The following is a 12,325-nucleotide window of genomic DNA, read 5'->3' on the forward strand; positions in this document are numbered from 1 at the left end:
AAATATACAGTAGTTATTTGAATGAGTTTTTATTCTATTATGTTAATATATATAAAATAAAATACAGCATTTTTAAAAATAGCTCATTATAGGAACTTCCTAATTTTACTATTTTAGATTGTGCACATGTAACACTTTGCTACTCCTTTGGCCACAAACAAACAATGATGCATGATCATCATAGTCAATGAAGAATTCTTTGGGAACAAACCCTAAAATTTGATACATCCAACGAATTTCTTAGGTAACTCCTACAGCGTAGCTTGTGGACTAAAATAAACCATCAGTTTTACCCTGGTAAATATATTCAGGAATTTATGAAGAATTCAGAAGTCTATGTAATAATTAGGTTATATCTGCCTTTGCTGATGAAAGCCTCAGTACTAGAATAGAAATGCTTACACCTTGACAGTTAACCATGTGAACAGCCGATGGGATTGATATTTCTAGAAATTACATCTTTTGGGGCACAAAGTATTATTTTAGATTCCATGAGAGCTAATTCACTTTACTTAATTATTCTCATAGTTTCCTCATTCTGATTTACCAAGGTGTAAGCCCAATAATTAAAACGGGAGAATACGGTCAACCACTCTCTCTCTAAATTATAGGACTTTGTTAATTCACTTATTGAAGATGAGCCCTCTTAGGAAATGTCATTTAAATGGTAAAGTCTTAAAGACAAAAACATAATAGTGTAATATAAAACACTAAATATTCTGTCAGTTACTCCAAATAACTGATAATCAATTTGGTATATATTTATTGATTCTTCATTTAACAACAGCTACCCAACAAAGTACAGTTAGGCTCGCAAGCCTGAAAAGTGCCCCAGGTAGGAAAGGTACATGGCACTTCCTGCCACTGTGACATTTTGGGAATAAAGAAACTCCACCACTCTTTTATGTTTACCTTAAATGAATCCCCTCCCAGCACCCCACTGCTGCTCTGGAAGCCCTGGCAGCTCCTAGCTAAGCCACCCAAGGCTTGGCCCCACTCTGATGCAGTGGTCTGCCTCAGCCTGGCTTTCAGGGCCTTGCTGAGCACAGCCGCCCGGGGCCCCGAGGGATGCCATATTCACCGCCTGGAAGTCATATGGGCTCAGCAGAACCTCGGGGAGCTGGCCGCATAACCCTTTTCTGCACTGAAGTGCAGCCAAGCCGGCCGATAGCAAAGGTCAGGCAGTGGAGGTGGCAGGAGTCTCCTGGAAGAGCAGCAGGAGGTCAGTGTGGGGCACCTGAAAAAAAATTCTTTACATATTTTCTGCTTCTCGCTTTGTCTACAGAAGAGAGATAAAACGTGCAGCTCTCAGGAGAAACACAGTATATTCTTGTAGGTTGATGAACAGAGTCAGTGCTAAAGTTAAGTCTTTAGTTGGAGCATAATTAACCAAACTACTGCTCTTGGGCACATAGTTTGGGGTACCAAAGATAAAGGAGGTAGATTGGAGTTGTTGGAATTATAGCTGTACAGCTATCTTGATTGTTCTCTTCTAGGCTGATTTTGCCTTTAAGAATTACAAAGCAATCAATTCCACTGTAATAAAAATAATATATAATTAAAGTATTTCATAAAATGTGAGACACATTGAATGGCAATTCAACTACTCCACTATGAATGGCAAATGGAAAGAACTGTGGATCATAAAACTAACAGAAAGATGTTGATTTTATAGTATATTGGCTGTTATTTTAAAAAGGATTACCTGATCATTCATCAGCAATCAATACTGCTGCTGAACAATACTAAACTGGTTAATCCTAAAATTTACCTAGGTTCAGAAGACTTCTGTCTGCCTTTTTTGAGAGTAGAGACAAAATCAAAATGTTGAAATAACCCATATCCTGAATACCCTTTTCTTAGTGGGTAAAAATTGTATCTGCCATTATCTCTATATTTAAAACATTAGAGTTTTCACACTTACTGCCTTTTCCCTTCTTTTTGTTGTTTACCACTGTTGCTTTATGGCTTCGTTTCTGCTTTTTTGATGAACTTCCTCCTCCCTGAGCTTCTTTCACTCTTTTCTGACCTGTACAAGCTGTGATGGGAAAGAAATTGTTAAGTAACAAAAAATAAAATCAAGCTTTCCCTAGGTATAAATTAGTTCCACATTTTTGAAGCATAGGACAATTCTGAAACTACACACGTTCTTTAGAAGGTTTATAGATTATCATAGAAATTACTATAATTTTTTAAACAAATTGTCATTAATGAGCTGAATTACTGCACATAATAAAAGTTAGAGTTTTTAAAAAAAAAAAAGTATACACATCCTTCTTAGAAAAATCAGATAAACTGAAAACAGTTCTCAATTTAGTACTAGGAGTTTATAAATCTAGTAATTCAAAAACAGGTATATGCTGAAAATAAAAAGCCAAATTTGTTAAAATTCAATAAAACCGAAATATTAACATTTAATTACCAGTTAAAATATTAATTATATATCTTATAATGATACTAATATAATTTTTAAGTGATAGGATATTACTGGGATAAATTTTAGCAGTAATTCATTTACTTATATTACAAGTTTATTTCCACAATAACTTAGCTCTCAGGGCACTGGTGAATACATATACCATTTACAAATCCAGTATAGTAGTTCTAAGAAAGATTTCAGCTTCTTGGTAGGAAATAAACCCGAAAATTACAAATGTCTCCCTTTCTTCAAGGACTCGCCTAAATCCTACATCTTCACTAAGCCCTTCCCTGTTGCCAAGGCTTCAGTGATTAATCACTAATATAAAGTGTTGTTTCCATATATTTTTCTGTACTACTAATTTGGTCCTCAGCATCTGCTATATATTTCTCTCTCTCTAATTATATGTATTCTCTCCCAGACTGTACAGTAAGCTCTTTTTCTAGAGATTAATCAAGTCCTATCTCTATTCAGTTCCAATGTCAGACACTATAAGGACATAATTAATAGCATGATAAAATTATGCCACATTTGCTACAAAAATGTTTCTTAGTCCTGTTACCAATGGTAAAATCAACTTTGAGTATATAAAACATGGCTTCCTTGATCAAAATGGAGCAGGCTATCAACTGTTTTGATTACAACTTCCTAGTTTTCTTTTTCACTGATAACTTTTCCGAATGCTATTTGAAACATAAAGAAGGTGATTTAGATATTGACTATATTGAAGCACAGAAACTTAAAAATAATTGCTAGGTTTCTAAGAAAGTTTAATTCTGATACTTTAAGCTACAAGAAATAAAAAGCTTAGTGTAGACTAAATTGGAGGGAAATCCTAAATCTAAATCATAAAACTTACATTTTTACTTTTAACGTAATGTGAATTTTCTAATATCAGTAAACAAATTTATTAAAATGAGGGCATATGAAATAGGTGCTTAAGAATTTATTTCTGAAGAGAGATAAATTCTAAAAAATATCATATGCTTTGATTTGATAAAACAGACAGTCGCTGTTACCCCAAATTTGGGAGTAGTTCTCAAGTTGCTTACTTTTTAACCTAGTCAAGATGAAGATTCAAAAAGGTCAGTGTTGACTTACTCTATCAGAAGACAAGCTAACACACCTCTTTTTCAAAAAAATATTTTAATCTTTCAAAAGATATGAGGAACATGGTACAATCTCTTAAAAATTATAATTACTAAAACTTTATCATATTAGTGTTGAAAGCTTCTCTAATCACCTGTGATAAAAGCTTCTTTAATTTTGAAGAATATTCTATTTATGCCTGGATAATTCAGTTCCATGAGACAGTACGACACACAAACATAATCATAGTAGCTGTATGTGTAAATGTGAAATAAACAAAGAACATCCTAATTTAATTGCAACTATATCTTTTACTTAATATTTATTTCAAAAAAAGAAATATTTTAAGACAAGATTTGTGTGAGAGTATTATGTCAATTATATCTCAATAAAGCCAGAAAAAGGAAAAAAAGATTTGTGTGAGGAAACTTGGAATTAACTAATCTGATCTAGATCTTATCTCTTTAAGCTTAGCCCAAAACCTAAAGCTAGCATATTAAAACGTGGTATGTTATATAAAACCATACCCTAGTGCTCCATCTTCACAATGCACAAGTATGTTTCAAAGCCAACTGTCAGCTTAGAGTATACTGATTTAAAGACACCTGAATGATGTGGTTCATAAGAAAAACAATGTCCGAAGTATAGCTAGGGTACCAGCCAAAGGCACTAACACTCTTGGAGAGTACTAATTTGAATTTCCACTTTTAACAACTTCACGGAAAATCAAAAAAGTATTACTGTATATTATTAACATACACATTGGTGCTTCAATTTGGAAGCTATGCATCTAAGAAAGCATCAAATTCCTTTACAAACTCACACAAGTTAGTCAGGCTTGAAAATCAGTTTGACACGGTTGTCTGAGGAAAGCAGTGCCTGGACAGTTGGTTGCTCCAAACCCCTATATACAGTATTTGGTTAAGGGTGGAGGGGTCTGTCAATAAATCAAAATGTTTGTGAGAAACTGCACATTACAATTGCAAAAACAATGCTACAGAAATATATTTAAGCTGCTCATGCCATATAGTCAACTGGTGTATAATGAATTTTCAAACAGGTTTGGATTTGGGCCTGGGTGCAATTTCTAGCATGTGTTCTGGTCCACTCTGAAATGTCACCGACAGCTCAAGCAAAGGACATGAAATCCTTCTCAAGCTTTTAAATCCATTCTACTATTCATTACTCAAACTACCTTTCAAATTTCCATTTTGACCACGTTCACAAGTGTACTTCAATTAAACACCTCATCTTATAACAAGAGATACTGTGAAATCACTGAAACTGTAAGAGGGGAAATCCTAAAATAAGGCGACATATACTTTTTGCTCCTCACCTTTTTCAGGATGTTCTGGTTCTGGTTGATTACTACTGCTGGAGCTCACACTCGCATCAAAGCCTGCTGGCGAGCTGTTCCCTTCAGACTGCAGGTCTTGGAGCTCCCCTGCAACGCTATCTACCTCAATTGTGCTATCAGTTTCACTCTTGATACTTCGGACCTCTTCTTGGTTTGGAGCCAGTGTTTCTGATACTGTTACAGAAGACTGCTGCCGACTAGCTTCCGTTACAGTGACTGAGGAAGGCGATTCAGGTGTAGTAGGAGGGGTATTTAGCACTGAATTACTGCCACTACTTGGAAATTCTGCTTTTTTGTCACTGACTTCCACTGGTTTTTCATCAGTAGGCTTACTATCAGCAGTGGCCAGCAGCGGTGTCTCTAGCTCAGCACTGGGTGAGCAGCTCTCCTCCTCGGCCACAGTCTGCAGTGATGCCTCTGCTGGCCCCTCCTCTGGGGCAGGATGGGGTGGGGAAGCTGCAGCCTCAGTATCAGAGTCTGAAAAAAGCTCCTTCAGTGTTTTTTTAGGCCACTGTCCCTGAATACTTGACCAGACATCTTTTCGATCTTTAGCTCTGCTGTTCTGAAGTCTTTCATCAGAGTTATTTAAAAGTTTTATCCTTTTTTCTGCCACTTCTGAAAATCCTGAATAGAAACCGGTTGTCCGTAGAGATTTTCTTTTTTCCTCCAAACCGTTGTATTTCTTAGTTGGTGTCATCTTTGCTTTTGATTTTTCTTCTTCATCTTCATCTGAAGAGCTGTTGCTACTGTTTTCTATGCAAAGTGATTCTTTGTTCTTGGCCTTCTCTTCCTTTTTGCCAGGTGATCCGGTTTTTAAACACTCCTCTGTATTGCAATATCTTCTTTTACCACGTTTTACTTGTGGCTTTGAAGATTTATCTGTGGTATCCTTCTTGATATCCTTTCTCTTTTTTGTGACTTCATCTTCCTCATAATCAGTATCTTCAGATAATCCTTCTATATCTTTTCTTATTCTTTCTGGAGATTTCGACACTGGTTTAGATATTACCAAATCAGCATGGACTTTATTTTCCTCTAGCAAAGATGAACTGTTCTGTTCCTCTTTTGAAATAAGATCATTTCTGGTGTGGGTCAAATGATCGACCTTAGATTCTTCTTTGCCACCATTATCTATGTCTTGAGCACTTGTCTCATCCTCCTGCTCACTATCTTCAGAACTTTCAGAAGCTAGAAAAGAAGAAAGAAGAAAAAACGATGAATAGGGTAAGAACAGTAGCAACATCTTCTCTACGCCAGGCACTTTATACATTAGCTGCTACGTTAATAGCCACTTCGAGTTGTTAGGTTTTAGCCCCATCTTACAAGTGAGGAAACTGAGCTTCAGAAAGTTAAGCCACTCACCCAATGTTGGAAATGTTCTATATCATGACTGTAGTGGTAGTTACACTACTGTATACTTTTGCGAAAACTCATCTAACTGTAAACATAAACGTTGTGAATTTTGTCTGTAAATTATACCTCAATAAAGCTGATTATGAAAAAGAAACCTCTCCTAGGTTACGAGCAGAAAATAGTGCAGTCAGGATGCAGTCCCAGGTTGTTCTAACTCCAAGGTCTGTATTCTCATATAAGCATAGCCTTCATTTTCAATGTAGTAATAATTATTCAAAGATTTTGTGAACAATGGATTTCCACAATAGATGCTTTAAAGAACAATACAATTAAGTAACTGATACCTTATATAAAAATATTTATAGAATTTCTTAAATGTTCATTTAGTAAATGAAGTCAATTAAGTATAAAAAATAAAATATATGTATGTTAAATATATGATACATATAATAATTTTAACATAATATGTAATTGAGAAATTGCTACCTGCCAGGTACTTTGACGTGCCTCACACTGATCATCTCATTTAATCCCACAATAACCCTAGGAGTATGTGTTGTTATTAGCTCCATTTTATAGTTTAGGAGACTGGGATTTAGAAAGGTTAGTTAAACCAAAGAGCTAGAAAAAGTCAAGATGAAATCTAAATCTAAGGCATCTGACCCCAGAATTTAGAATCTTAACTACAAGAACTCTTGAGAAACCCATGTAGGTTCTTTAGCTAAGTTAAACAAAGTAAAAAATAATTGATACAATTAAGATGGTTAAAAACATTTAATCTTTCCAATGTGCTACTGCGTAAACTGAGTTTTTTAAATTATCAAGGCAATACATATACATGGTTAAAACAAATTTAGACTCATAATAAACACCAACAGCTCCTCTTTTTCTTCTCTCCTCAGCATCTAAAGTCTTATAACTATTTTTTCTTACAGTTCCTACCAAACTCTCTTAATAATATACTATTTGTTGATTTTGAAGTTTAGCTTACTATAAGCAATGAGAAGTTTCTGTTTTAATACCCCCATCTCCCTTCTGCCATACTTTCTATATAGAGTTCTTTTTTAGTTAATTAAATATAGTATTTATAACATATGTAAATGTGGTTCATTGCAGATATAAATAATATACTTGATATCTCCTTTCTTGTATTGCCTTTATTTTTCCAAGAGTTTCCATAGGTCCTTTTCTACACATGCTATGTCTTCCTTTTTTATGTCTTTCACATTTATTTCAATTGTTCCATTAAGTCAAGTATTCTATCCAATTCCCTTATTCACCAAATCTGTCTACTCTAAAGACCTATTTTCTGCTCCATCTAGCAGGCTGCTCTCTGTGTCTGCTCTAACAGCTATCATCCTAGGAATCCCCGTCACTGCTTTCTCTTGACCTAGACCCACTGTCAAATGAATCTCACAGCTTCCTCTTTCATGGTTTATTCCCATACTGTGTTGGAGTACATCATCTAATAGTTTCCTAAAAAGGGTATATGGGAGGTAAATACTCTTTGTCCTTACAAGTCTGAATATATCCTTACCCTCAAACTTCATTGTTTGATAGTTAGTTTAACCAAATACAGAATTCTAAGTTGAAAATTATTTTCTTTCAAAATTTTGAAGGTATTGCTCCTTTACTTACAGTGTTGAAAACACTACTTTTATTTGTCTTCTCATTCCTCTGTGATGATTTTTTATTCCTGGTATTTTATAAATTCATAATAATGTACTATGGCATGGCTCTTCATTAATTTATGAGGTACTTGATGGACTCTTTCAATTTAAAGTTCATGTCTGTCAGTTTTGAAAATATTTCCTTATAGTTACCTGCTAATTTCTTTTCTCCCCCCACTAAGGCTTATCTGACCCCAGTGAGATAGATATAAGAGTGAGAGAGCAAGAGAGAGGGCTATATAAAACACTCACTAAGGAATGAAGTGCAAATCAACAATATAGTTGTAAGACAGTTCACAAGAAAACTCCTAGCTGGGTTTTTTTAGTTGTTTAATTTTTTAAAATCCAATTGTCTTTTATAGTTACATATAACCAGACATGTTGTTTCCACGGCTTCTTGATTCCTCATGATGTATGATGAGATTCTATCGACAATGCTAGTGTTTACCTCCCCATCATAAAACGCAAAAGGGCCACCCCAGCGGCCTAGGGGTTAACTTTAGTGCACTCTGTCTTTGGGGGCCTGGGTCCAGTTCCTGGGCGCAGACCTACACTGCTGTGTTAGCGGCCATTCTGTGCTGGCAGCCCACATACTAAAAAATAGAGGAAGACTGACACAGATGTTAGCTCAAGGTGAATCTTCCTCAGCAAAAAACAAAACAAAGCAAAACACCAGAAAGAGAGATATAAATCACAAGTATATTCAAACAACAGTGGTTTATGCGTGCATGTTGTTACTTGCTAATTTTTTTGCCCTCTGTACTCACTGTTCCTGGATTGATACTCTATATCACTTATCTTTTCTCTAAAATTCCATCTCTAAAATTTCTTAGACTTTCTGGAAGATTTCCTCAACTTTAAATTCTAAGTGCTCTATTGAATTTTAATTTCAATTTTTAATTCCAAGTTTTTTCTTTGTTCCTTTTTCACTGAATTCTGTTCTTCGTGTCCAGATGCTTACAGGTTCTCTGAGATTATTAATAATCAGAGAGATATATGTTAATTTTTATTACCTTTATTATCCCTCTCTTCAAGGGTCATTTCTTCTGTTTGTTTTAGCTTCCGTCTTTTACATTGGTGCTTTCCTTGATTATTCACATTTAAGGAGGACCTACTAAAACCCGACTGGCACCACTGTGTTGATAGGGGTTATTACTGGATAAGCTTTCCATTAGATGACTCATTAGGGATCTAGTTTACTTGAGGGAATCTCTAGTGCCAGAATGTGGAAGACTGTCTGGAGCCATTCCATTTCTCCACAGAATTCCAACCATCACCCATCATCCTCTTGTTCCGTTCCCAGCCCAGCTCAGGCCAAGGAGATAAACTCCTGGCTATCTGTGTTCTACACTTACAGGTGGGATCAATTTTTCTTTATAATTGTATATACATACACATATGCAGTCAAAGCAACATACATTTTCTAACTGGAAATATCTGAAGTACCTTGAATTTAATCTATGGCCAAAACTAAAACAAAATTTTACCAAGGAAAAGAGAAAACATGCGGAAGAAAATATCTGAAATATTAAAAATGTGCCAATGTGATGCTCACTGTTGAAATGTTTGCAATAGGAAAAATCATGGAAATAACCTAAATGTCTTTTTATCATGAACTAATTAAATAAATTATGATACACCTATGCAGTAGTATGGATGTGCTGATATGGAAAGATTTATAAGTTAGACTATGATTAGCTCCCCCCAAAAAAGTAAGGCTTGTACTTTTTGTACAAAAACATGTTTGTAATGTATTAATGATCCCATTTATAAAAATATCACGTGTGTACCTGTATATATAAAATATACATGTTGTTTTAGGATACATATTAATAGTTATATTTACACACATACATATATACTGTACATGTGGTACATTAACACAATTTCTGAAATAATATACAATGACAAAAATGGGGAAAAACAGAAGACAAGAGCAACACAATATGCAAGCCAGAAAGTAGATGGATGAGTGAAACAGATTCAAGAAAGCCAAACGAAACGTTTCCTCAATCCAGCAGTGAAGAGAGCTGAGAGCCAACCCAGTTTACCACAAACTCCTCAACAATAACTGGCTGTACCAAGTACCTGTGAAAATGGTAATGTGGAGGAGGGAGCCTAATATAAAGAGCCTTAGGTGAACACTATCTGAAAAGCACTTAGATTCCTAGGTCTTGACCCCTACTCAAGATTACTGGCTAACTGCCCATCTGGAGGTTTATTCCCCGAAGATGGTATGACACTTTCTGGCCCAAGCAACGTTAAAACTGCTGAAGGCACAGGTACAGGTGTGATGCTGAAATTAGGAGGATCAGTGAACATATGCATTCTAAAAATGCTAAGAATCTCCCCTTCCCTCTTCTCCGTTCCTCAACTAGATCCTAGAACACTGGAAGCCATTCTTTTACCCTCCAGTCAAAAGACTGGAAGACTCTTCTCTCTGGAATGCAACCAGTCTAAGAAAAAGACCTAAAGACCTAACAATGGGACTCCCCAAGAAATGGCCCACCCATTACTCTACAGTGAAGCTCAAAGTTGACAAGTTCCAACCACATGCTCAAGATTCCAAATTGGTTTTCAGTCCTCCTCTCACAGTTATGAGAAGACAGCCAAGAAAAAAGTCCTTCATAGGGAAGAGATCAAAACCATAAAGCAGGAAAAAGCAAACTGGAGGTAACTAACCATGCAAAAAAAGAAACACAACAAAATTTACAATCACTTTTGAAAGAAAGATGAAAATTAGAAAGGTAAGATAATGCACCCATTATACAAGAACAGAATGATATAAAAGTCTGCAGAAAATAAAGAGCTCTTGAAAATTAAGAACATTACAACTGTCAATAAGCATTATAGCAGTAAATTAAATAGTCAAAAAAAGGATTAGAAGATAAAGCTGGGGAGGGGCTGGCCCCGTGGCCGAGTGGTTAAGTTCGCGTGCTCTGCTGCAGGCGGCCCAGTGTTTCGTTGGTTCGAATCCTGGGCGCGGACATGGCACTGCTCATCAGGCCACGCTGGGGCGGCGTCCCACATGCCACAACTAGATGGACCCACAACGAAGAATATACAACTATGTACTGGGGGCTTTGGGGAGAAAAAGGAAAAAAATAAAATCTTTAAAAAAAAAAAAAAAAAAAAGAAGATAAAGCTGGGGAAATTTCTATAAAATTAGAGGAAAAAGATAAAAGAACAAATAATAAGCCCTCCCCCAAAGATAAGCATATTGGAGTATACTGCAAAAGGTACAACAGTGATGTAATGACAGGTCAAAAAAGAGAAGAGTAAAACGCAGAGGAGAAAATAATCAACAAAACAATTCAAGAAAATCGTCCATTGGAACAGAAAGATAAGTTTCTAGAATGAAAGAGTCTAGCAAGTACACACCACATTGGATGAAAATACATCCACAAAAGGCATAATTGCTGTGAAATTTTATGATATTAGAAACAAAGATTCAAGACTCCAGAGAGAGGGAAAAGCAAAAAACAAGCAATAAAACAAGTCATATACAAAGAATCAGGAATTGGAAGAGCTCTGGACTTCACAGAAACAACACTGGAAGCAAAAAAAAAATTTAGCAACACCAATAAAATAATGAAGGAAAATCTTCCAACACAGCAAAACCATGAACTGAATAAAGATATTTTCAGATGCGTACAGTCTAAAAATTTACTCTCCCTCATTCACTTGTTCTTAAAAAGTTAACTAGAGAATGTGCTCTACCACAAGGAGGGTATACCAGAGGGTAAAAAGAGTCATGAGATATCAAAAAAGAAGGAATTCCAAGGACTACTTTGAAGAGAGATCCCTAGAATGGGATCTCCCCAGGAAGAGAGCTGTACACCAGATATAGAAGGAAACCGGTCCACACAGTGCAGTGTTATTTCCAAAGAAAGTCATCACCAACATGCTTGCTGCCACCATACAGTCTTTGAACTCAACTAGATTCTTTATCCATAGTTAGCTTGTTTTAACCATGTGGTGATGAAATTCCAGCTCTCCCCTCAATGTCTTCTGTGCCATTACCCAGATAAGCTGACGACATCATTTTAACCAACACAAACATTTTATTTCAACCTACACCTGTAAAGCTAGAGGTATACTTGGTAAGCCTAGAATCAGAAAATACCTCTGTTATCACTACTCCCATTGAGGATATCCCCTCTGGTTATATACTATGACTACGTGAGATATTCTTGTATGGTGAGCCGTGACGTTTCCCACTACTCCTTTATGACCTCTCTCACTGAATTCACTTAGAGAGGCTTTGCAAACTCTAAAAGAAGCTGAATATGAAATCAGAATATGACCTAGAGACTCTATTCAGATAACATTCTCAGGAAGCCTTCAACTAAGCGGAAATATCACCTTTTCTTACATAGCTAGGCTTTCACTTACCACTCAGATTTTTAAAAACTAAACATATATATATATTATATA

At 35.8% G+C, this 12,325-nt stretch overlaps 1 protein-coding gene across 6 annotated transcripts in view; it reads right to left on the reverse strand.

Annotated features, from left to right (window-relative positions):
* Positions 1-12,325, reverse strand: part of ARID4B (AT-rich interaction domain 4B) — a 148,843-nt gene that overhangs the window by 8,563 nt on the left and 127,955 nt on the right. For 4 of the 6 annotated variants that reach the window (XM_046652159.1, XM_046652161.1, XM_046652160.1 and 1 more), the window contains 2 exons: positions 4,845-6,053; positions 1,925-2,038 (listed from right to left, as the gene is read on the reverse strand). In XM_046652159.1, the coding sequence (XP_046508115.1) occupies positions 1,925-2,038; positions 4,845-6,053 (1,323 nt within the window). Of the gene's footprint in view, positions 1-1,081; positions 1,238-1,924; positions 2,039-4,331; positions 4,446-4,844; positions 6,054-12,325 lie in introns of those variants that run through there. The other 2 variants (XR_006887387.1, XM_046652162.1) reach the window with 2 other exon arrangements.

Source organism: Equus quagga, chromosome 2, assembly GCF_021613505.1.
Source record: "Equus quagga isolate Etosha38 chromosome 2, UCLA_HA_Equagga_1.0, whole genome shotgun sequence".
NCBI lineage: Eukaryota > Metazoa > Chordata > Mammalia > Perissodactyla > Equidae > Equus > Equus quagga.